Source organism: Amphibalanus amphitrite, unplaced genomic scaffold, assembly GCF_019059575.1.
Source record: "Amphibalanus amphitrite isolate SeventyFive unplaced genomic scaffold, NRLGWU_Aamphi_draft 001648F_arrow, whole genome shotgun sequence".
Classification (NCBI taxonomy): domain Eukaryota; kingdom Metazoa; phylum Arthropoda; class Thecostraca; order Balanomorpha; family Balanidae; genus Amphibalanus; species Amphibalanus amphitrite.
The window spans coordinates 59,975-86,790 of NW_024883141.1; the positions used below are offsets into that span (position 1 = coordinate 59,975).

The following is a 26,816-nucleotide window of genomic DNA, read 5'->3' on the forward strand; positions in this document are numbered from 1 at the left end:
CGAAAGAGCGCCAAAAATATCCAGGAAAAACTAAGATCTTTTTAGGTCAGGTCTAAGGTCAGGTCACGAGAGGTCACCAATTCAAAGCTTAAATTTCGCAACTTATAGGTACGATGCATATTTTTTGAAAAGCACCTTCATTGGTAAAAGGAGGAGAGGCATGGATAATTCTAAAATCTCTTTTTTAAATCACAAATGTTTAATTATGAACCCTCGCACCCTCGCCGGCCGAGGGGGTGGGCGGGTGCCGTTATGCATCAGTTGTTTGCTTTCGTTTGTTTTGGACTGTATTGTCACTATTTTACCACATCCACTGCTGGTATCAATATAAATACTACCTTATGCCGTTAATAGAATAGCACCCCTTTTATAATATTGGGCCAATTGGAGTCGCGCCCCGCGAGCTCGGTTTTCCGCTCGGCCGCTACGGGCCGAGGAAGTCGGTCCTCGCCTGAGGGCAGGACGGAGGTCATGGAGGGAGCGCGGGGTCAGCCAGGCATCGCCTGGTGCCGAGCGGGTGCCCCTCCCTCCCCTCCCTTCCCCTCTCCACCTCTGTAGTGGATTCAGCCAAGTTATCGATTCGCCTACCGTGTAATAGTCGAAGGGTATACTTTTTGGATATACTGTAGGCTAGCGACCAAGACTAGAGAACAGTTGAAAGTCAATGCAGGCCCGTGAAGCAAGCTTAATTTGGCGTTGTTAGCGTTCGCGGAAGTGTTACACCTGACCTCCAAAAACACAACTCCATACCCCTGGCGGCCCAAAGTGGAACCATCCGTTCCACGCGCCCTGCCCGCGGGGGTGGACGTTGGGCGCCCATGACCCACACCGGTGTGCTGCTCATTGGTGCCGGTATGTACTGAGTACTGACGCTCACACGATCGACCGCGCTGCACTCGTCAGTCTGCCGGTGACCCAGCTGGGGCGCTGGTGGCCGCCGCTCGTGGCTCGTGGGGTAAGTGAAGGGGTTGGTGTCAGAGGTGGTTAGTGAGTGAGTTGGTGAGGTTAGTGAAGCCAAGGTGGTGTAGCGGTGTGGTTTCTGAAGTCACTGCAAATTGAAATTGAGCTACCCATAGACGTGCCAAAGCATTCATTTTGATTCACTTTATGATCTCGGTTAATGACTAAATGCAATTGTTTTTGCTTCCAAAGTGTCGCACTTTAATTGCCTACGCATAACTATAATGACATGGGAAGTGCACACAATGATTTTTGTTTTTGGCAACAACCTATCAACTATCATTGGCTGTTTGTCTTTTTGATTTAGGGCTTTCGCCAATGTTTACCTTAGAAGCAATTTGCATAGATTTTAGTGCTCTTTTGTATGTGTGTCTAAGGATTGTGGCTGCTTCACACTTCAGAGGTCTTAACCCTCGTCCGTATTGGGGTCATTTACCCCCCCCCCCTGCTTTTCGGCCCCTCGTCGAACAAGTGCTTTGCGGAAAAAGAGCGTGCGTGTTGCCCGTGACAAGAGGGAGCCGATGATACCCAATTTTAAGGTCCTAGGCCATCGGTTGACCCTCCAGATTAGGTCAATGACCCAAAAGTCGGGAAAATTGGTAAATATTTACATAAAGTCCGATCCATATTTCAAGCATAAATTTTGCATATTCTTACGTTATTTGACATCCTGAATGTAGATATGATGCTTACATGCGGCGGAAAACAGTGCTACCATATTAAAAATATTTGCTACCATATTTGGGGAAATGTTGGGAACCGGGGTTTTTGGGTGGGGGAGGAAATACAATGCCGTAAGAATGGTTATGAAAGTTGGGGGAAACTGTTGGGAACCGGGGTTTTTGGGTGGGGGAGGGGGGATCGGGGTTTATGGGTATGGAGAGAAACCCCGGTTCCCAACAGTTTTCCCCAACTTTCATGACCATTCTTACGGCATTGTATTCCCTCCCCGACCCAAAAACCCCGGTTCCCACCATTTCCCCAAATACGGTAACAAATATTTTTAATATGGTAGAACTGTTTTACGTCGCATGTAAGCATCTTATCTACATTCAGGATGTCAAATAACGTAAGAATATGCAAAATTTATGCTTGAAAAGTGGATCGGAGAGATAAAATTTACTTACCTCTAATCTAGTTCACCGTGGTTTCGAAAAATACGCTGGACGCGTTCCTCGTTGCGGTACGCAACTGAAACTAGTTCGTATTCCTCCCACTTGCACCCGGAGCACGACGAACCACCCGGCACGGAAGCCATGATCCAACCAACAGACTGGCGGGAAATCGGAAAGCACTGGAAAGCACCTGCTAAAACTGGTTCAAACCAGTTTGCTCAAACGGAAACGGAAGTTTCTGCTCTAAATTGCAGGTACGAATGGAAAGAAGTTTACGTAAGGTCATAGCTATTAGGCATATTTGATAGAAAAGATATCATAATTATATTATTTGAACATAAAAAATAAATAAAAAATCATCAAAAAGCAATTTAAATGTAAAAAGCATTACTTCTTCTCTATTCAAATTGTTTGATGAAAGTGACGTCAAAATAACAAAACACGAAAAAAAAATGTTTTGAAAATTGGAGTTTTGTTGGGTAGGATAGGAAAAAAAACACGACAAAAATTGTCAGAACCTAATCTAACCTGACCTAACCTGACCTACTGATTTTTGCCTACCCGGGGATAAGGAAACAGTTGCTCGCATGAATAGATTGCAAGCAATGGTAAGTCAAATATTTTTAGGTTAAGTGGTTGTGCATCAGGCCTCAGGCCTTCGGCCTGAGGCCAGATACACAACCACTTAACCTAAAAATATTTGACTTACCATTGCCTGTAATCTCTCCTAAGGCATTGCCTTCGGCACTGCACCGCTTCGCCACGATCATTTTCATGACGTCACTTTCATAATGAGATTGAAAAGCGTAATGTTTTCACTCAACCTTGGAGTTTATTCATTCGATCCATCTCACGTGGCGCAAACGGCTGGTGGAGTGCGTTGACGGTGGGTGTCGTGGGATGGTGGCCGGCGGCGACGGTAAATATTGCGCAGTTGCTTTAAAACTTGGTTGCGCCATAAATAACTATCAGATATGGAATCAGGAGCTCAAAATACATCGAGTGGTGTGGTTTTTATAATCGTCTTGTTGATCGGACCTTATGTATATAAATACCGGAAAATTGGGACCTGTTAGAACTTCGTAAAGTGAGGTTCTTGTGAGGGTTTTCGGGGTGCTGATCACGAATTTCATACAAGTTTCGATCACGGATGATAGCTTTATACATTTACGAAGCTGTGTCTGAAATTTAGTGGCCCCACGTGCCACTGCACTGACGCTCTTAACGAAAACTCTGTCGTTCCGTTGCCGTGACCTGACCTGACCTGAAAGGACTGAGACCTGAAATTTTCAGGAAAGGTGTAAAAAAAGGCTTCCTCAGAGGGTTTGCCAAATTCTGCGGCGCTACACGCCGAGGTTTTTACGAAAAGGCCTTAGGGGGGTTGCATCAACCCCCCTTTGCCTAGCGAGGGGCAAAGCTTTGTTTTTCTACCTTCTCGCCTACTAAGCGTAATTTCGAAGAAGAAATAAATAACTTTTCTCATAGCTAGTGATCTTGCTGACCAGATGAATGTTCCCTCAGGAAAAAACGCCATCAGACATCTTCAGCTGCAGGAAACCAGCGAGACCACCATAAAACATTTGGAGACCTCCGAGGACCCTGCAAAGGAGTACCGAAGTGCAACAACGCCAATCGGCGGTATGATGAGCTTCCAGTCCGGTGTACCGAGGAGCGCGAGGGGGTTCTTCTTTTGGATTGCAACTGCTGTGCTCCTGATGGTGGGAAGTCTGCAGATTTATCAGTCCCAACAGTACTTCAGAAACTTCGGTAAGTCACTTTGTTGAGATGTGTTGTGATGCACGGTAAACGTGCTTTTATAGTTACACTGAGTGGTTGGATGGTAAGCATTAAGTCGTGATGTACATTGTACAGTCTGTCTTAAAAGTACCGCGCAAAATGACAATGGATCCATCAAGCCTGACCGAGGAAGGGCCTGCTATAATTTGAACGTCACCGAACCAATTGACCTGGGGAATGGTCGAGGATGTCAATGGCTTCGGTGACTCAAATTTAGCAGGCCCTTCCTCGGTTAGGCTTGATGGATCCACCTTTACTTTGCGCGGTACTTTTAACCTTCGCCCCAGTGGGGGGGGGGGGGGCAAATGTTACCACCCTGTCGCGTTTTTTTCGTATAAATAAAAAACCGCGGCGCGTAGCGCCGCGCCGCTTGGGGTAACTTTTGGTACATCAATTTTGAACAATGTGTGAAATTTTTGACCCCAGGTCATGTCAGGTCAGGTCACTAGGTCAAGTTAACTGATCAAGCCTAAAAAAGTTTGCAATCATGTCCAGCCTGCAGTGTTTGTCAGAGAGGTTTCAAACTTGGTGGATTACATGATGTCATGGGTGCCTACAATTTGTATATCTCGGATTTTTTATATGCGTGACCTAAGGTCAGGTCAGTGGCGTGACCTTTCCATTATAAGTCAATGGAGAAAAACGAAAATGCCTCTAGATCCGTGTGTACGCATAGGAACAGTCCAAATATTTCAGGATAACAATGATTTGGACCATCAGTGACGACTAAGGTGTCTTTTTTGCTGATAGCCTCTTGAAAGGTCATCCGAGGTCATTTGAGGCTACAAACAGTTTTTTGCCAATAACTCTCGATTGGAAAGAGATAGAACGCTGGGGTTGGCCTCATTGTGTTTGTCTTGCCGAGACGCATCGACTGATATGCAACATGACCTTTTCCGGTCAGGTCATGACCTTGACCTGAGGTCAAATTTTGAAGTTGACCTTTCAAGGTCAAATTATAGTTCATTCGACGCGTCTCGGCGAGAGGAACACGATTCTGGCATTATAAATGACCTAGCTTTCTTAAGTCAAAAGTTATCGTCGAAAAACACTTTTCTTAAAAACAGCTATTTTTGGAGTTTTTGCCCTCTGAAGGCTAAACCGTTGACCTGAGGTCATTTTTGATGATGATCTTATCAAAAGAAGAGTTCAAAAGCTATCGAATGCTTTTCCCAGCGTTTTTCTAGCTATCATAGTTCCTGAGATAATGGCATGTTTTCTGAAAAATAAAATGACAATTCGCAAATTTTGACCTTTGATGACCTCTGGTGACCCCAATATTGCTCTAAGATGAAAAATGACCAAATACTTTCAAACGTACGCATCAAGAGCTATCGACTGCTTTTTACCGCGTCTTTCTAGCCCTCTTAGTTTTTGAGTTAGAGGTGGGTGGTAACATATGCCCCCCCCCCCCCCCCCCCCACTAGGGCGAAGTTGGCGGAGACCGCCACTGGGGCGCGGGTTAAGCCAGACTACTTATTGCTCACACTGGCGAATTGGGAGCAATATCAGACAACATATATGCAGCCTCAATAGTAGAAAATGTAAAAAATGTAAAAACATGACAGGGAAGGTGTTTATATCGGAGAGACAAAACGGCCATTGCGCCTCAGGTTCAATGAACACGTGCGCGACATGACCAACAGGACCCCTGACACTCCGTTGGGTGATCACTTTACGGAGAAACACGGTGACAGCATCGTAGATGGGACGTCTGCTCCGCTCAAAATTAAAATATTGTACAAGTCTAAAGACCATCCAGACCGTAAAATAGCTGAATCGCTGCTGATAAGAAAGAACCGTCCGGAACTCAACAGTAATGTATCGTCTTGGCCTATTTTGTAAGGTAAACAATGCTAGGAACAACGCCGATGTATGTGTAAATGTGTACTGTATATGTACTGTGCACTAGGTACTGCGTATGTTAACGCGTTCAAAGCTAGATAGTGTTTGTGTGTGTGTGGGAGGGGGGGGGGGGGGGAGGGTGCAGACTATGTGTGTTTTTGATTATGGGCATCGAACGCTATATGTTATGGCATTGAACGCTATAGGTATGTTAATGCGAGTATGCCAATTATGCCCATCTTTGCTTTCTTTGTATTCCATTCTGGTGTTACGGTGTTATGTGAATACTGGACGGATAGACACGTAAATGTGTAAAAGCCTGGACACTGGACAGCATATGATAGTTGCTGGCATGCTGCATCTGTTATGCCTTGTAGACAGCTGGGTGACTTTGGACGAAATTGTGAGAAATAATGGCGAAGGCCTGTAGGATGTTTTGTGTTATGGTCAGTCGGTATGTTAATACTTACTTATCTCGTACGGCTGAAACTATGTATTTTGAAAAATAGGTGACCTATGTGATGCTATTTTTGCTAGCCAAATATTTCATGAGTGGTGCGAGTGAGCTAGTGGGCACGATTCAACCATAAATTTTTGTTGAAAGGCAGTTGGAAATGCGGCAAATGGAAATGCTATCTTTTCTAATTTGAAACTGTTTGAAAAAGACCTGTGGTCGAAATATTACATCTTTCAAATAAAGTATATATTTGTACAGCATTAGTTTTGGCAATTATCGAGGAAATAAGGTCATGTTTTTACATTTTTTACATTTTCTACTATTTATGAACATGTTCCTCGCACAAGCACTAACCTCATTATATGCAGCCTCAAGGAAGTGTTTCATGGCGACTGATTGTAAATGGCATAATGTGGAGGTGGACTGGATGTGGTGTGATTATTTTCTAATCAAATAGTTTATTGGAGAAAAATATTGAAAAGAACACGCATTTTCGTAGAATTATAGAGTGTGTCGTTTAAATTGTATCTGTACATTATCATTTCTATGACTTTCGTATAAAATTCTACCTAATTTGCCAATATTTTGTAATATATGGCAGAACACCTGTCAGAAAATGTCACAAAGGACACCTGCGTGACTTACACCTGGGCTATTTGATTTCGCCATTGTTACAAGTTGGCCTCAAAGCATTCGCCGCACAGACAGCGCAGACTGTCCGATTCTATTCAGGATGTACTGTTTGGTCGAAGTCTGTTTCTCAGTGTCACTCGTCGGCGGTTCTAGTTTTATATCAGCCGCGTGGCATAAAAACTAGAACCGCCGACGAGTGACTAAAAACTAGTCCACCTGGGCAGAATGGCAGCGCACAAAAAGCAACGTCCGGCGGCCCCGGGAGCCTCAACAGATACCCCGAGCAAGCTTCAAACGGTGGAGAAAAATAGTCTCTGTATCACTTGTGGACTATACGATGCATTTGAGTAAATCCCTGCAGTGACGAGCAGCATTTGTGCTGAAGGTACAGCGAATGAACATGTTCAAAGGGCGAAGGGCACGTCTGTAAAATGCTGTTTTCGTTCATGATGTCACCCAAAGCCAAAACGAAACCTCAGCTCTGAGGACGTATTCATTGAAGTTCTTTATTTACAGGTCCACCAAATGTTTTTTTTTTTTTTTTTTGCAATACTCCATCTTGTTGTTCATCAGCTATAACCACAATTTCCATTAACGTCTTAATCGGATTTTTTTTAAAAGGTGATTACTTTGGTGGCCTGACAGGCTGACACATTTCCTTTGACCAAGCCTAAAAATAACGGAAATATACGTTCATCTGACACTAAATGTGACCGCAGTCGCGCTGTCAACTGCCGCGCTGACTTACATGTAGTAACTTTCCACTACTGAAATCACATGACTACTACTCTGTCGTAATCTCAATGTCCCAGCACCACGTGATTTTTTTACGTCAGTCTGACTTCTGATGTTTCACCTTTTAGGCCCGCTGTTCGTCAACTGCAGTCATCGCTACTGTCTTGCTTCTGGCCTTTATGGTCAGGTGTCGTTGGGCTTACCGGGTCAGAAGACCTTTTACGGCGTGCCAGCAGGTAATGTACCGCACGGTTCGCGGGTTTACCAAGTCAGGAGACCATTTACGGTGCCACCAGCTCGTAGTGTGTGGACTGCTCGTTAAGGCGCCTTGGTCGTTAATGCGACCAAGCGTGCTAGTGAGCCCATGCTATAGAAGACGGATGAGGCAGCTGACAGACAGTAACATTTAGTCCAACCGTATCGAAAAGTGTTCTGGAAGTACACTTATTATTGCGTTAAAGTACATGAATGTAAGATCATTCAGGGCATTTCCATGCATTCAAGAACCAGCGTTAGCGTTGATGCATGCAAAACGTTGCCCGTAAAGCAGCCATGGTATGCAATGAAGGTAAAACTAACGTACGTCACATTGTTGATGTCTGATGAGTAATGACATTAGGAAATCGATGGCAGGACTTGCGGTGTGCTCAGTTTGCTAGTATGTTTCAGGTCTGAGCTTCTCCATTCTGCAGGTACCACTCTTTACTTTAGTTTTTTTTTTCAAAAGGAGTTTGGCTCCAAGTTTATTATCGTAGCTTTCACGTGCGTTTCGGCAACTTCAGCGTATGGCTAAAAATTTCCTACCGTTAAAATGATTTTATCGGGAATAATTCACATGTTAAGATTAGGCGACGATCGATTTCCTCAGGCTCAGTTTATGCCCGTTTCGCAAAAACTGAAATTGTTGTTGGCCGTCTGCACCCAAATCGTGTTATCGTTCACATCATGATCGATAACAAGACGGGCCGACGACGAGTGTCTCTACAGGATGGTGTTAAGGACTGAAGGTTGTAGTGAGGGGCCGGGGGGTGGGGTCATTTTTTCGCAGCCTGTCACTCAATCCCCACTCGTCACCCCGTCCGTCGCCTCTGAGCGCGCGTCTCGGGCTGTTCGACCACGTGGTGTTTGCTTCTTCCCCGGGCCTGTTCCACCACCCCTCGCTCCCTCTGTTTACTGCTCGTGCCTTATCTCGGGGTCAGCCTCCTCCCCTCTGCCTCGGGTCGTGTTTCCCCTCTCCTCTTCCACAGACACACGTCTCTACCGTCTTCGCCCCCCCTGCCCCTCCCCTCCTTCCTCGTGCTTGCTGCCGGCCGCTCACTGACCTTCGAGCCCCTAATCGACAATAGGTGGGCCCTATTACTGATTAGGGCTTCTCATACCGTTCGCTCCTCTGATCTGTTACACAGAGTTGGCTGTTGTTGGCCGTCTGCACCCAAATCGTGTTATCGTTCACATCATGATCGATAACAAGACGCCAAACACGCCAACGGAGCAGAATGTACAGTACAAAGCGGGCAGATATATGGGCAATCGTCATACACCCGTCGTTTCTCACGTGACGGAGGACACTCACTGCTAGCCCGCCTCGCTCCGGCCAGCGCCGGCTCGAATCCAATCCATGACACCTGCAACCAGACATGTGAGCCAAAGACACCCCTCCCCCGCCGGCTGGCCCATGGCCGCGCAGTCCCCCCCCCCCCCCCCCCGTCCGTCCCGCCCCGTCTCGGCTGGCCCATCGCTCCCACAGCAGCACTGAGGAAACAGTTTCTCCATATTCGGTCTCAGAGACCAGTTTTCGGGCTAATGTCCCCTATTCAAACACAGACGACTTTTTAGAGAATACTGTTTGAGCAACGCCATTGATCGCAGAACAGATCTCAGTCAGTACCGCATTATCGATGTCAAGCTTTAAATCAGTCTCACTATGAAACCAGTTTTCAGCCCGATCCCCAATCCCGGTCTCACTTGAATCCAGAATTCGGGCTAAAAGTACATGAGCCCCGAAAGGAAGCCTTACTGAATCCTCTTTTAAACTCAGACACGTTTGAGGCATTTTAGCACTCAATTGAGTCTTTATCCAAACAAAATTTCAAAGTGTTTTCTGAGCGGGTCATATGACCCTCGCTTCAGCCGGCCTCGCCTCAGCCGGCGCCGCCTCGTAGCCAAAAGCCATGGGTTCCCCCGCATCATCATTAAAGGGACACTCCCACCTTAACATTAGTTTTGAGTTGAGATAGCCAAATTGGTGGCCATGGCCTGCAAATACCGGTTTGGGCACTCACAACATCGACAAATGCTTTAATTCGGAGATATGGAATTTCAAACTTGCAGTTTTCGGATTCTAAGGGGCTAGTGCATTGGTATGCCCCCTTAGAATTTGTGACGTCAGCGGAGATCTAACGATTTTTAAATCTTTTACTAAAACGTTTGGTAGCACGCGGTGGTATATGCTGCTTTGCGCGCAACAAATGCCGCACTTTCAAATAAAGTCGCTAGGAACAGCGGAGATCCCAAAAAGTAAACAAAAGTAAAAGTCTAATATCTTGAAAACCGGTGAATATTTTTCGATGAAATTTGGTAGATATTCGTTTTCGCTCTTTCTGAACCGAGCGACATCACTTTCGTGCCGATTCATTAACTTTTTTGAAGGTGGGAGGGTCCCTTTAAAATTTCATGACAACATGTCAGACCTCGTCACATCAGGTCTTAGCCGAAGTCAGCGGAACATCGTTAACTCAGATCTCGTGGCAGATTTTTCCGATGATATTGTGTTACACTTGAATATGTTCTAGGCATCCACGTAGGCCGTCTTGAGGTCGTGACGTCAGATCTTAGCCCAGGTCATCATATCCATATCCATATCAGATCCATCATATCCATCATATTCATCATATCAGATCCATATCATATCCATCGTATCTGATATGGATAGGTCATCATATCCATATCAGATCATCCCCAGATCATCGTAGGAGACCTGTGGACAGTCTGGACAGTCTATTGTAATAATACCTTACCGAAGACATCATCGCAGACTTTCCCAGGTCATCATGATTCATGTGAGACCTTGTGGAGGTCGTCAATCGACATGTCATGCCTCAGCCCAGGTCAGCGGATCATATTGAACTCTGATCATGTGTCAGACTTGGTCATGGGGTGTTTTTTCACACTGAAACGAAGAACCGTTGAGACTCCGGCTGTCGGTCGTGATAGCATAGGTATAACGATTTTACCCCAGGTCATCGTGTGGGATCGATGCATGTCCATCTTATTGGACCTTTGCCCAGGTGATTGTATAATAATAATGCTTTCCAAAGTCATCATCGCAGACCTTTCCTTGGTCATCATATCAGACCTTAATGAAGGTCGTCATCAGACAATAGCCTTGGTCATTGGCCGTAGTTACCTCAGATTCCGTAATGGAACTTGTTAAGGAATTGTAGCACAAGTCAACAAAGTCGTCTAATGAGAACTATTCACAGGGCACGGTGCGAGACCTTTGTGGTGGTCGTAATGTAAGACATTATCTCGGATCAGTGTGTCGGATCAAACCCAGGTCAGAATATAATACCGCTGTCAGGATATTGTGTAATAGTTAGCCAGAGTCATCGTCACAGACCTTTCCCATGCGATCTGGGCAGACCTTTTGAAAGTCGTGATTGGCCCAGATCATCGTATCAGATCCAGCCAAGATAATCGTCTTAGACCGTCCAAGTCAACGTATCAGGCCTCTGTAGGGTCGTGATATAAGACCTCATCCAAGGTCACCGTGCCATATCGCGTTGGGTAATACCTGACCCAAGGCATCGTCACAGACCTTCCCAAGTCATCGTGCCAAACCTTGTTGAGGCTGTCATATCAGATCGTATTCCGTGTCATCTTACCATATTTAAGCAATTTCCGTATCATCTTTTGGCCGGCAGCGAGCACGGCCCCCACCCTCCCATCCCCGACACCCTCGTTTGTCGACGTCCACGGGTCAACGGACCCGGCTAATGGGGCCATGGGCCCGCTCAGCGCCTGTTGACATGTTCGCTTCGGTCGACTTCCCGACGCTCTGTTTCACGCAGCTGGGACCCTCTCCCCATGGTGCCCACTCGCCCGGTCTAATGCCGGTGCTCTGTTTCACGCAGCTGTGCCCCTCTCCCCCACACACAGGCCGCCGCCTGCAGCGAATCGCCGTTTCAGGACGGGCTATCCGACGAGTACACCCAACAGGACCAAATTTGTACCCAATCTCTTTACAGCAAATCTTTTCCATGATAATACTTCAGGGAATTAAACGGTGATACTCTCCGACATATGACAAATGACAAAGCAGGCATACCAACAATTATTGCAACCCCAGCTGATAGCTGCTAAGATCCACACTGACACGAACTGACCAAATCTGCACCCAACCTGCACCAGATATGGGCACCGGTGGGAGAGGCAGCGCGAAGCAAACAGACGGGCGGTTAGGGGCCGCGGGCGGCGGCCCGGGATGGGAGGGTGGCCAGGCCGGGGTGCGCGCTGCGGGCGGGGCTGGTGGGAGGGAGGTGCCGCCGGGAGACAACGGCGCGGCCGGCGGCCTCAGGCGGTGGCAGGTGACAGTCCGGCTCGGAGAGACCGCGCGGCGGCCGGCGGCGCAGCCGCGGTCGGCGGGGTGGCCGGGCGGCGGCCGGCGGGGGGGGAGGGGTTGCCGCGGCGGCGGTCGGCCGGCGGGGGGGAGGGGTTGCCGGGCGGCGGCCGGCGGGGCGGCCAGGCGGCGGGGCGCGGGGGTCAGGTAGCCGGGACGATGCGATACATAAATGCGTATTCTCGAGAGGGTCGATACGTATATGATCCCCGCCACGCGGTCGACTTTATATGATCATATGAAATCTGCTGTTGCGTTGGTATAACAGTCTCGTACGTATGATGTTCACACGCAAATGCTACTATAGCCGAGTCGGTGAGCTATTCACACCTGGATCACACCTGGACTGGAGCGGCTGTTATGTATGCAATTGCCGAGTCGGAATGTGGTTCTTACTCCGACTGGAGCGGCTGGTATGCGATTAGCCGAGTCGGTGAGGCTTTCAAAGATTGTAACCAGACTGGAGCGACTGTCACGTTGTCGTATGCGATTAGCCGAGTCGGTGAGCGTTCGAGCCCAGACAGACTGGAGCGGCTTTATACTTTCTCATGCCAGTCGAGTCCGAATTACAGATTGTAATCAGACTGGAGCGACTGTTACGTTGTCGTATGCGATTAGCCGAGTCGGTGAGCGTTCAAGCCCAGACAGACTGGAGCGGCTTTATACTTTCTCATGCCAGTCGAGTCCGAATTACAGATTGTAATCAAACTGGAGCGACTGTTACGTTGTCGTATGCGATTAGCCGAGTCGGTGAGCGTTCAAGCCCAGACAGACTGGAGCGGCTTTATACTTTCTCATGCCGATTAGCCGAGTCGGTGAGCGTTCAAGCCCAGACAGACTGGAGCGGCTTTATACTTTCTCATGCCAGTCGAGTCCGAATTACAGATTGTAATCAGACTGGAGCGACTGTTACGTTGTCGTATGCGATTAGCCGAGTCGGTGAGCGTTCAAGCCCAGACAGACTGGAGCGGCTTTTGCGATTAGCCGAGTCGGTGAGCGTTCAAGCACAGACAGACTGGAGCGGCTTTATATTTTCTCATGCCAGTCGAGTCCGAATTACAGATTGTCATCAGACTGGAGCGACTGTTACGTTGTCGTATGCGATTAGCCGAGTCGGTGAGCGTTCAAGCCCAGACAGACTGGAGCGGCTTTATACTTTCTCATGCCAGTCGAGTCCGAATTACAGATTGTAATCAGACTGGAGCGACTGTTACGTTGTCGTATGCGATTAGCCGAGTCGGTGAGCGTTCAAGCCCAGACAGACTGGAGCGGCTTTATACTTTCTCATGCCGATTAGCCGAGTCGGTGAGCGTTCAAGCCCAGACAGACTGGAGCGGCTTTATACTTTCTCATGCCAGTCGAGTCCGAATTACAGATTGTAATCAGACTGGAGCGACTGTTACGTTGTCGTATGCGATTAGCCGAGTCGGTGAGCGTTCAAGCCCAGACAGACTGGAGCGGCTTTATACTTTCTCATGCCAGTCGAGTCCGAATTACCGATTGTAATCAGACTGGAGCGACTGTTACGTTGTTGTATGCGATTAGCCGAGTCGGTGAGGCGTTCAAGCCCAGACAACTGGAGCGACTTTATACTTTCTCATGCCAGTCGAGCCCGAATTACAGATTGTGATCAGACTGGAGCGACTGTGACGTTGTCGTATGCGATTAGCCGAGTCGGTGAGGCGTTCTAGCTCAGACAGACTGGAGCGGCTTTTTACTTTCACATGTCAGTCGAGTCCGAATTACAGATTGTAATCCGACTGGAGCGACTGTTACGTGTCGTGTATGCTAGCACGTTAACTTGACTTACCGGCCATGACAGTCCCCTTATGTGCCTCTGCGCAGTGCGGATCAGGTACTCCGTCGCGCCACACTCACTGTCGTCTCTCGTTTTTTCACTTATCCTGCTCGCTCATTTTTTTCGCAGCCTGTCACTCAATCCCCACTCGTCACCCCGTCCGTCGCCTCTGAGCGCGCGTCTCGGACTGTTCGACCACGTGGTGTTTGCTTCTTCCCCGGGCCTGTTCCACCACCCCTAGCTCCCTCTGTTTACTGCTCGTGCCTTATCTCGGGGTCAGCCTCCTCCCCTCTGCCTCGGGTCGTGTTTCCCCTCTCCTCTTCCACAGACACACGTCTCTACCGTCTTCGCCCCCCCCTGCCCCTCCCCTCCTTCCTCGTGCTTGCTGCCGGCCGCTCACTGACCTTCGAGCCCCTAATCGACAATAGGTGGGCCCTATTACTGATTAGTCGAAAAACGTACTTGGAGCCCAAGATCTTTTGACAATAAAACTCAAGTTACTATAGTTGTCACAAAGCGTTCGCCGTTTTCGTGTCAGGTGCAGCTGTTAGCTGTCATGCTACTACATGGTTCTCTGTGCGCTCAAATACGATGTCCTGAGGCCTCTTGCACCAATAATTAGCTTCTTGTGCATCTGACACACTGCAAGGGTTCTACCAAGACGCTTCACTTATAGATTATGTAAAAAAAAAAACTGCAGTATATGTTATGAGCCGGTCCAAAAGAATTGACCTCCATAGGTTCTGATTGCGAAGTAGTTTACCGATGTTACTTCGCAAGGTATTTTATTTTGGTGCAAGCCGCGTTGCTGCTATTCCCAATCTTTTCAACTCTGTGGCTGTTTGAGTTTTGCTTAACTAACCTGACTTATGTTCTGTGTCCGTTATGACCGTTATGATCGTTTACATTACGTCATGTGACACTAATGGTTATCACTTCTTTGTTCCATTTAGTATTTTGCACACCTGTGCTACTTTACGCTACCCCTGCGTCCCATTGATCGCTATACCACCCACCAAACCTCCCTTTAAAAATGGGTGGGGCGGGGACAGGGGGAGGGGGAGGGGCCCGACCATGGGAGACCGCCTCCCGATCAATGCGCACACACGCTCATTGTCATTGCATCGATCCCTGTACTGCTGTCGTGTTTTGGTGACAACATAGCGCATCCGCTAACTGTGATGGGTGCATCTTGTATGAATACATTACGACGCACGTGCTTTGTGGTACGCCTTTGACCTCGCAACTTGTGTGGGTGCATTCTCTATTCATGGAATGTAGTGTCATGACTCATGTGTACATAATAGGTTGAATTTCTATTCACCTAGTATGGTGTAAACAAACTATTTTATGACAAATGCTACAGGGAATACACTTGTTGAGCGCTACCATATTCAGATGTTTTCCGAAGTAATTGCAGCCAGTCTGCAACGGCATTGCAGGCACTCTGTACTCACTATTGTGTCTAAATAGTCGTCAACTACTGTGGATTCACGAATCTAGTCGTCTTACCCTCACATGCAACTGAAACTTTATGTTGTGGCTTGATGGCTTATTGCCTGTGAAGCGAAACTGATGTGTGGACTACAGACCTTTTAGGTGTGTGTTGCCTGTTGCTGTGGTAATGTGCAACTAACCTATTTAGAGCTTGTAAATGGACATTTGAAATACTCGTTTGATGATTGCATAGCATGTGCCAAGAAGTTCAGCTGAGACTTCAAGCCCTACCAATGCCTGAATACAAAACAAAAACTTCACTGACACTGTTTAAAGGGACACTCCCACCTTAACATTAGTTTTGAGTTGAGATAGCCAAATTGGTGGCCATGGCCTGCAAATACCGGTTTGGGCACTCACAACATCGACAAATGCTTTAATTCGGAGATATGGAATTTCAAACTTGCAGTTTTCGGATTCTAAGGGGCTAGTGCATTGGTATGCCCCCTTAGAATTTGTGACGTCAGCGGAGATCTAACGATTTTTAAATCTTTTACTAAAACGTTTGGTAGCACGCGGTGGTATATGCTGCTTTGCGCGCAACAAATGCCGCACTTTCAAATAAAGTCGCTAGGAACAGCGGAGATCCCAAAAAGTAAACAAAAGTAAAAGTCTAATATCTTGAAAACCGGTGAATATTTTTCGATGAAATTTGGTAGATATTCGTTTTCGCTCTTTCTGAACCGAGCGACATCACTTTCGTGCCAATTCATTAACTTTTTTAAAGGTGGGAGGGTCCCTTTAATGGCATAGGCATTTCATGCATGGGCTTTCACGACTACAGCAATGCTTGGTAGTGGTACAAAGTTCGGTGAACTGAACTTTCCCAGCATTGTGAACTGTAACTATCTGCACTTTACTCTCCTCGAACATCTTATTCCATTGTAACGCTCACATATTCAGTATTCAGTAGTAACTATTATAAGTTGTCAATATCGGATGCTGTGCAGTTTTTTTTTTTTACTGTTTCCGATAGTCTCGGTCTGCGAACAGAGCAAAACCCTTTATGGATAACAACTGACCACTGACCTGTTATGAGTGATTCCACATTGGTAACCTCAATCCCCCATTTTCAGATGAGTCGTCAGTGGTACAGGACGGGTGGCAGCCACATCCGATAATTCCTCCGTCAATCGCCCGTCCCCGTCTAGTGGTGGTCGTCTCGTCAGCACCGCGCAGCGGCTCCAGCTTTCTAGGTGAGCTACAGTCTTATGTAGGTGAGCCCCAGCTTTCTAGGTGATTTACAGTCGTATGTAGGTGAGCTCCAGCTTTCTTGGTGAGCTCCAGTCTTTCATGCGTGAGCTCCAGGCTTCTAGTCTACATACATGATCCCCAGGCTGTCCAATCAAGTATAATTTTATTCTATTTTCGTTCGGCATTTTCAGCGTCAAGTGGCTCAAACAAAAAATCATTGTGTATTGTGTAATCGACGACAAATAACGTTTATCACCAGTCTCACTTGACCAATTTTGTGACCTCCGTATCACATGATACTCTAAATCTATTTTTCCATGATGAGAACATTTGCCTATATTAAAATCAAAACGTCTGTACGTAGCGCGTCAGTTCCCTTTGGCGGGCTGTTGCACGGTGACGGTGCGGGTTGCGGGGTTGAAACTTTGGCGCCGAGTCGGACGTGTGCAACCATTTGTCGTATTAACCCTCGCACGACCAGGCCATTTCTCACGAACGACCAGGGGGGGGGGGGGTTGTTACGACCCCCCCTGGCGTTTCGAAACGGAAGGTCGTAGAGCTTAGCGGAAAAAAAACAACGGATTGCTCTCAACGAGATCTCGCGATAGGTGGTATATTTGTTGGTCCTAGGTCAACATTTGACCTATTTTTGACCGGTCAAAGGTCAAATTTTCGGAAAAATAGACTTTTTCAACTTTCCGCGGCGATTGCGGCAAAACGGTGGGAGATATCGACTTGAAACCTTCACTATCGTTTTCCTTGATCAAGTCTCTATCGTTTGGTATGTATTTCGTTTCCCTAGCTCTAAAAATGGCGCGTTGGGAGCGCCGGAAGTCGGCAAGGTCACAGTCGGCGGCAGAAATTCGAAAAATCAAAATTTATTTTTTTGAAATCTGATTGTATTTTTGGATTTGGGAGGTCCATTTGCTCCCTATAGAAGCTAATATTGCTGCATATTCCCATTGAGGTGACAAGAATTAGCAAAATAGTGGTTCGGGCGCTTTTCAAAAATAGTACCGGACGCTGTTCCTCTTGTGACGTCATAACTCCGTGACCTGACCTGACCCGGTCAATTTTCTTGCACCACACGATAGCCAATGCTTGCCCCAACATGCATGGGAAGTTTCATCATGATCCATCAAACAATGTGGGTATCACCGGCAGAAAACCTAGGGATTCGGCGCACACGTTTGGTAACTGTCGGCCGGAGGCTGTACCTCTTATGACGTCATAACTCCGTGACCTGACATGACCCGATCAATTTTTTTCGGCAAAAGATGCGCAAAGGTTGCCCCAGAGGGTATTGAAAATTTCAGCCCGCTACGACAAGCCGTTTAGCGTGCACTTCGAAAAAACCTCAGGGGGGGGGTTGATACAACCCCCCCCCCCTTGGCGTTCTAGGGTTAAATTTTGGTAGGGGTGGGTTCAGTGGTTTACGGTATGCGGTTGTATGCGGTAATCCGTGAATATGCGGTCATCTGCGACCCTTCGTATGGTGGAAGAAGCGGTCAATCGGTTAGCTGTCGTCACCGCATCCCGTATTTTAAATACATTTGTGTAGTCTATGTACCACATGGTACTGTCGAGACCGTTCGGAAATGGTTATGTCAAACATCTGCCATATAGGATGCATTGCTTGACTGAAAGCTTAGCTGGGTGCCAATATCCGCTTGTGATACATACGATTAACCTTGTACAAGTATAGGCGCTGGGCCAAATGTCGCTACGTTGAGTATGTATAAAAGAAGGCGAATAATCTTCGTTTTGTTCTTTATCCACCGGCTCCCCATACCTTAGTTTTATTAGAAATTCGATGAGAACCTAAATTACCCGCGGCGCCTGGGCAGGACATCCGTGGTCTTACGCTAATTTCATTCACACAATGTCCATGTAAAATCTTAAGAATAATCTGTTTCTTTAATAATTTTAAAATGGCAATTAAACTTTCAAAAGTAATTTATAAGAGTAAGCAATCAAAGGGGCAAACCCGAGCCTTGGCAGGGCTCCCTTCCACCAACTAATCACCCTATTTTTAGAGACGATAATCTTACACTAGCAATGATGTAGCAAAGACAATGTGAAACAGCAAAGTAAACGGTATATAGGGCCTTGAAAGTAAACGTTATTGCCTTTGTCCACAGGTCAGCTAATGTCAAGTCAACGTGGCGCATTGTATTTATTCGAGCCTTTTTGGTTTTACAAACATCTTTACAACAATAAGACCGCTGCTCCGTACAACTATACAGCAGCAAGCGACCTCTACAACCTGCTTACTTGCAAGTGAGTTTGGCGTAAGCCGTAAGCCGCACTTCAGGTCAACTGATCAATAATCTGATCTTTCGAGTGATAAAAACTGAGAAACCTGTTTTGTCTGATACGAGTACATATAGGCAATGCGAGCCCCAATCCGCCTCAACAGAATTATTGATGTTCTACCTTAATGTGCTGTGATGTCTTACCATCATTCGTTTGAAATCAGGCAAACACCAGACGTACCAACTTAATGTATACTATACTCACTCTATACTCAGACTTACTGGTTTAGGCTTCATGTATCATTACTTAGTGATCATGATCATTACTTAGCAATAGCTAATGATCACTATTCGATTCAACCACTGCAAGCGTTCCTCATGTCAGCTAGATGTTTACTCTTATATTCAACTTTTTGTCCTCAGAACCAAATTATTCTCATCCCTAATGACATTGCTTTGGTTCAGGCTGGCGTCTAACCCACCCAGAAAACTGATGGGGACCAGTCTTTACTGGGCGATCGTTTTGGTGGCTTGGTGACCTTAGTTGCTGGAACGAGTCACATTCTAAAGGAGTTGGGTGGGTTCTACCGCAGCGACCCAGTAGAGGTGTTTAAATCAATGCTAAGTCTTCAGCCTCAAACTTACCCTCTCATCCCACTGTCGTGAAATGGTCTAAGAAGATAAAACAAAACATATCTTATCGTCTAAATCAGTCAAGCAATACAATAGCAAAAACGGCATAATTCGCTCACTTTCTGACTTCTCGCGTTTGCCCGTTCCCCAGTTTGGACGCTCTGCCGCCCATGTTTGCCGAACGAAGACACAGTGGCTTCATCTGGAGGAAGCCCAAGATACTGAAGCGCGACCCCAGCAGAGTGCACCTGACTTCACTGTGTCTCAGCACTTCAATACGTGTTATCAAGACAATCCGACCCCGGCTGGCAAACGTCCTACCTCTTTTGAAGGTAGGACTAGGTAGTTACTACTTACTCCAATCATGAATTCGATTACTTTATAGAGGTAGAGTGATTTTGATAGCCGTTCTTGTCTATGGAGCCTGTTTGGTAGCGTGTTTGTTAACCTCACTATGTAGGCTAGATATAGCATAGGCGCATATAATATTACCTGATCATGTTTTTGTCTTTGATTTGGCCGTTCCTTGTGGTAGGTGTAGGACGTAGGTCTACATTTGCATTTCGTCCGTGTGCAAGAGTACAATACGTCCATACAATCAGCTGGAAAATGCCTTGAAACGTTCATCAACCACGCTGTTCAGAGTTCAAGCTCAAAGCATAACATCCATAACAAATTGTTATCACACTCTCATCCGGCGTCCACATAACTCCACTCCACATTTCCACACTTAGCGGACGGATCTGGACGTGCGGATCATCCACCTGGTGCGCGATCCACGCGCGATCCACAACTCGCTCCTGACGAAACACCACGCGTGGCCACAGCGACGTAGGAACGCCACACTGCTGTGTGAGGACATCCGAGCCGATCTACGGGCCTCTCAGAGCATCAACAGTGACCGCTGGACGGGCGTGAGGTGGGTCTGAGAGCCAGAGGAGGTTAGAACTGGGGAACATCTAGGGAACAACTGGGGGAAACTGGGGAATGGAATGGATACTAGGTGGTTCGGTATGTAAAAAATATGTTCGTGAGATTATGGTTCGAGTATCTGTGAAGGGTAGAAGTGTATGTCGGAATAAGCTACAATATTTTCAATGCATGACAAGGGATACGTTTCTAAATGTCAGGGGAATTTCGCTTTTTTGTAAGGTAACTTGTAGTGCCACGAGGGTATCGGTTTAGTTCGTTTTCAACCATCGCTGTTAGACCTCGATTACATTGAATAATAATCAAGCTGGCTAGCCTTCGTTGTGTCACAGTGAGTTATATTATTTGCTGTTTCACTTGGAAACCGATGAAGACATAGTCTCTGCAGGTCTGCTTCACGTAAAAAATAGTTTTTATCCGTCATTCGTGTCCTTTTTATCGTTTAATTTTTTTTCGTACACACAGGTACGAGGACTTGGTGGAAAGGCCAGCAGATGAGGCCAAACGTCTCTTAGAGTTTCTGCAGCTGCCACTAACAAATGAGACGTTAGACTTTATACGAACACATGCCCGAAGTCGCGACGCTCCTAAAAGTCCTGACACTGCGGGAAATTCCACTAAAAGAGACCGCGGTCACGCTGCCGAAAACCGTGGCCAGGATGTCGCTGACGAAACCAAAGATGAAGAAACTCAAACAGTGGTACAAGGCGACAACAACCACAGCCAGAAGCAAATAGCGACAGCTGAAGATAAGCTCTCAGCACTGGCAGAAGGCAATCAGCATGGCCAACTCCGAAACCCATGAAGGGGATTGCTGAGGGAACGGGCCGAATTTCTGAAGCAGTGAACAGTATTTTCGCAGCTGTGGGCGGCTCAACTGACGAAAGAGGATCGCCTGGTTCAGGTCGATTCGCCCGAAGGTTGCATAGGTACGTAACAGTAGTCATGCACCTTTCCATGACCATAATGCATGTCAATGTTTGATTGTTACGTTTCCTTTACTTCTCAATCGTAATGGTATACTTTTCTTTGAAGTATCTTAGACAAGTTACAGGCACGAATGTAGAGCCTCAGTACATAAATAATGATTCGGTGATCGAATCACGACCTTTCGCTTCACATAGCGATAGGCGCTATCACAAGTGTATTCGCGGCCATTGGGGCGACGTAAGAAAAGAAGAAACAACTGGCCCCAAGAACTTTAAATTATCAGCCAGCATGCACCTTTTCTTTGATATGTAAAGAATTAACCATTAATTGTTAGAGAAAATTGCATTTAAAATCTTCCATTTATGCTTTTTTCATCGTTTGCTCAGTATGTTCTTTACTAAGCTAGAAACACTAATCATAAATAGTTCCCGCATCATCAAGAACAATAGGGAAGGCTTGAAGTGAATACAATAATCTAAACGGTTTTGTAATCCATGTGAAGACACTTCTAAAATTGCCTGTAGAAATATTAAAGGCAAAAGTTCAACTTTTCACAAGACGGATGGCTATAAACCTATTCAACGTGTGACAACTCAGCCGGTAGTTCGTCGCCTACAGCCCAGCTTTTCCGAGTGACCGATAGAGGCGCTGCTATCGATGTCCGCCCGTGCCGCCTAACGGTAGTTGTGTAGTTACAGAGTCAAGAAATGCATGCTGTATGATATGACTACAAAGTACAATCCATGCATGTATGAGGCATATAATAATACAAACGGTAACGTCGTAAAGCTGCCATGCAACGTGGTTTGACATTTCTGACAGAGGACGCGTTCTTTTACAGGTCCAATGTATTGGGACACATTCGTCCTGATGCAAGAAACACCATTGCTGGGGACACACGAAGGCGACGAGACACCGCACTGGTCAGCACACATCGCGGCACACCACGACGCCTTCTAGCAATCGGTGAAGAGGACGAGCCTATCCAACAGAAACCCAAACCCAAGACCAGAGGCGGTCGAGCGCCCACCTTCCGCCGTTTGACCAGAAATGAGTATGTCAGAGCCTTGAAAAGACGGGAAGTCTTCAAGAAGAAGAAGAAGGGGCCCGCTTATTACTTTGCTACTGTGCGAGGCGCAGAGTTTGATAGGCTGCACTGGATTCGTGAGCTGCCTCCTGCCGAGCGCAGTAACGTTGAAAATGCATGTGAAGACGTGTTGGCTAGTCTAGGCTATCCGCTTCGTTACCCAGAAGAGAACAATGGGCTGTGATCGAGTCTGTTTCAATTAGGGAAGCACAATATCGCTTGAGTGAGATGCGTGCTGCTCAGGATTTTGAACCTACAGAAAGTGATATTGGCAAATGTGTATTCAATCGTAAGGAGCTAAGATGACTGTACCCCGTGTAAAGATTCACAAGCATGCATGCAGTTGCAGAATAGTTGGCATGTATTCTTTAGATAGGATTTTTAAGCCAGTATCGATTCCCAACAAGTCAAAACCTAGAGATACGTATCATTGCACTATCAATGTAATGCTATGCTGTTGTTTTGCTGATGTTCGTGAGTGCAGATATTCACATCAAAATGATGACACATTGCGATTGTCCCTATGGTGACCACGTGTATTAGTGTGTTTTGCCTCACATTGTGGGCTGCAGAGTCTTTCTTTTGATTATTTTGTTGTCTCATTGTATAGAAACATGCTATTTCAGGTTTGTGTTGAGCTTAGTTTTCCAGGCATGGGTGATCAAGTTGCATTTCCTATTGCATATTTGAATAAAGCGCTATAAAGACATGGCTACCATAGACCCGGGAACAGGGGGGGGGGCAGCGGGGCCGCTTGCCCCCCCCCCCCAACTTGAGAGCCGAGGGGGCGGCGGCCCCTCAACATTGAGGCAGCGTGAAAGGATCCTTCTTTCCTTTTCCGGACTTTTTTCCTTCTTGTTTCCTTTATACATCTAAACATCAACACATGGCATTTTCCTTGCCATCTGAATGGTTTCTGCTGAAACAGTATCGATTTCACAACATCTGCTATTGTCTGTTGTCGTCCCGCTTGAATTTGGCCCTGACCTTGGCCATAAGTTTGGCACGCCAGATTGTATACTGGACCATTTTCAGTCAACTTTGAGAAATACATAACGTACAACGGTGGTAAACTCGTTGCTATATAGGTATAACACAGTTTACCCGCTCCGGGTGTGAGGGAGGGGTGTGGGGCAATGAGTGCACTGACGTGGCGCCCACGGAAGGCCGGTATGGGATCAAAGCTCAGCGACACTAAGGGCTTGTGTGGTGCCTTCGGTTATCGGTAGCACCCTCAGAATCACCGCCGGGGTAAGGCCCTCAGAGCTGCCGGTAAGGGGCCTTTAGAGGCACTGGTGTGGGGCCTGTTACGAAATGTACTATATTCCCCACTTGTGTGCACAGTTAACGCCGGTTATCAAATCATCGGTACGAGAGAGAGTAGATATCTTTGTACTTTACGATACAAAATTCAATGATCATTCCAAAGACCGAACAACTTTCACTCTCAATCTAGGTTTCGTAATCTACAATCTAGGATGTACAATCTAGGTTCAATCTAGCACCGTTTTTCACCCCGTCTTTCCTTTTTCTAGTTCCATACATTCCGTCTCAAAACTCAGGCTCCAAAAATACAACGCTCGCGATTTGAAGCGTGACTAAAGGAAATCGGTCTTCCATTTTAGAATCCGCAATACCCTCCCCCCGGGTGACCTGCAGCGCTCTCAGCTATTTGTTTCTGCTCAGGTAAAGTCTCTGAACGGGGCACTGCAGGTCACAATCTACTGTGCGCAGAGCCGCCGCCCGTGCTCTCCCGCGTCTCGGCCCGGGTGTAGCGCCGTGAAGATCCCGGTTTTCCACAGCAGCCTGTTCCTGGGCCGGTCGCCCTCGATGAGTACCAGATCGACGACACTCGCTTCGGCAGCTTGTTTGGCGCTCTGAAGTCTCGCAGGTTCGTTGTACGAGGGTCGTTCCAAAAGTAATGCCTCTCTGGCAGGCGACTGCACGCAGTACGGCGAAAATGTCGCATGACCTCATCTTCTTCCTTTTTGCAAGCTTTCTCCGCTCCTGTGGCACTAATTCCGATGCCCTCCAAGCTCCATAGGGCCTCAAGCTGGCTTCTCGGTTCCGTTTGCCGGGCTTGGATGAAGTTCGAAATGACTGGAGCTGAGCTTTCTCCCTTCGTCTCCAGTCGTCCAGCCAAGATCCATCCAAAGCAGGAGCTCATGGCAACTGGTCCTACTGGGCCTCTCTTGATATCACCACTTATCACATCTTGGAAGTGGTCCAGTCCAATGAGGATGTCAACCTCCTGGCCACACGATTGCTCTGAAAGCTCCGCCAACTGGAGCCCGGCGAGATGCGGGTACTGCTTCAGATCAGCTCTGGTGGCAATGGGTGGTGCAGTGCAGATTTCAGGCACCTCATAGGCGTGAACAGTGATCCCCGGCTTCATCCTAGCACTCAGCGTGACCTGTACCCTTTTGGTGAGCTTGCATGTCGTTTTGCCGCCACCGAACGTTTCCAACTTCAGTGGGTCACTGTACAGAATTCTACAGCCGAGGTCACGTGCTGCCTGTGCTCTGATGAAAGTCTGGTTACTGCCGGAGTCTAGCATAACGCGTACGTTCATTATCTTTGTCTAGGCGTTCAGCTGCGAACTTCAAAGCCTCCTCGCCCTGAAGTCCGTACTTGGAGGCCAAATCTAGATACGTTTCCATTAGTCCAGAACTGTCCTAAGGGTCCTGCCAGGGTCGCCAGTAATGTTACGAAATGTACTATATTCCCCACTTGTGTGCACAGTTAACGCCGGTTATCAAATCATCGGTACGAGAGAGAGTAGATATCTTTGTACTTTACGATACAAAATTCAATGATCATTCCAAAGACCGAACAACTTTCACTCTCAATCTAGGTTTCGTAATCTACAATCTAGGATGTACAATCTAGGTTCAATCTAGCACCGTTTTTCACCCCGTCTTTCCTTTTCTAGTTCCATACATTCCGTCTCAAAACTCAGGCTCCAAAAATACAACGCTCGCGATTTGAAGCGTGACTAAAGGAAATCGGTCTTCCATTTTAGAATCCGCAATAGGGCCGTCATGCAGGTGCCGGTGTGGGCGCTCAGAGGTGCTAGTGTGATTCTCTCAGAGGCACCGGTGAGGGTCCTTACAGGCGTTGCTGTGGGCCCTCGTAGACGCTGATGTGGAGCCGTTACAGACGGGTGTGGGGCCTTTAGAAGCTGCTGACGCGAACCCTCTACCAGCCGGCAGGGGGTTCTCAGTGACCGGCAAGGGGCCCTTAGGCCGGCAGAAGAAGTCCTGTGGGGTCCTTAGAGACCAGCATGGTACTGTCACACACCGGTGGGGCCCTCAGAGTCACCGGTGTGGGGCCCTCAAAAGTCACCAGTGGGTGGCCTTAAGATGCACAGGTATTGGCCAATGGCCTGGGTCCTCAGAGCCGCCGATATAGGGCTTTAATAGGCACTTGTGTGGGCACTCAGACTCAAAGTGTTGGGGGTGTTAAATCCTCAGAGACAGCGGTGTGGGCCCTCATAGACACCGATGAGGGCCCCCACAGTCGCCGTTATGGGGCCGTCAGAAAAATAAGTGTGGGACCATCACAGGCGGGAAATGCCCATAGAAGTGGCACTTCATAGGCTGATAAGAACTCCCAGAGGCCAGTCCCGGGCCTTTAGAGACCACCGAGGGGCCCTTAAAAGCCGTAAGAGGCCCTCAGAGGCCGGTGTGGGGCCCTTATCGAGATCTTAGTGTGGCTCTTTAGGGCCCACGAGGTGCTCTAACAATCCCCATAGGGCCCTTTTGAGTCGAAATATGGCCATCGTTACCTCACTGGTCAAATGGCGCTGCAGGGCCCCTGGGACCCGAGGGTCCCTTTGAACCCGATGGGGGGGGGGGGGCTACGTGTCCCCTTAGGCCCCTAGCTACGCCACTGCTTCATATGCATCATGTCAGGTATTTTAGGCTCGCCCCCCCCCCCCAACTTGAAAATCGTTCCCGGCCCCTGATGGTTACACGGCATATAAATGATGATTGGATGTTTGACGGTTAAAACAACCAATCACTACTCTACTTATGACATTTTTTGTAACACGTCGTACCCGCTAAGGTAAATGTTTGGTTCGGTTTTCATTGTAAGCGGCAGCTATGCTTAGTTCAAAGACATTTGTTTTTAAGGAAAAATTTGGAATCATTTTAATTTCACGAATGACAGCCGTTTAAGATTCGACACGAGTGTAACGTTATCGCGGTATTCGCAATTCGCGTTTACATCGACCCAGAGCTGACGGTGTAGGAGGGCTGTTTGTCTTCTGATTTCTTTTTCTTCTGACATCGATTTGCCTTTGCTTGAACACTTGCAAAGGTCAAGTAA

At 47.3% G+C, this 26,816-nt stretch overlaps 1 protein-coding gene across 2 annotated transcripts in view; it reads left to right on the forward strand.

The window, feature by feature from the left end:
* The first annotated feature begins 501 nt into the window (after positions 1–501).
* Positions 502–26,816, forward strand: part of LOC122374365 (carbohydrate sulfotransferase 5-like) — a 31,699-nt gene continuing 5,384 nt past the window's right edge. Inside the window, exons 1-9 of one of the 2 annotated variants that reach the window (XM_043353057.1) lie at positions 502–955; positions 3,597–3,842; positions 7,671–7,778; positions 16,532–16,651; positions 18,791–18,929; positions 19,689–19,869; positions 20,272–20,456; positions 20,933–21,396; positions 22,239–23,191. In XM_043353057.1, coding sequence (XP_043208992.1) covers positions 3,716–3,842; positions 7,671–7,778; positions 16,532–16,651; positions 18,791–18,929; positions 19,689–19,869; positions 20,272–20,456; positions 20,933–21,272 — 1,200 coding nt within the window. In that variant the 5' untranslated portion in view covers positions 502–955; positions 3,597–3,715 and the 3' untranslated portion in view covers positions 21,273–21,396; positions 22,239–23,191. Of the gene's footprint in view, positions 956–3,596; positions 3,843–7,670; positions 7,779–16,531; positions 16,652–18,790; positions 18,930–19,688; positions 19,870–20,271; positions 20,457–20,932; positions 21,397–22,238; positions 23,192–26,816 lie in introns of those variants that run through there. The other variant, XM_043353058.1, reaches the window with a different exon arrangement.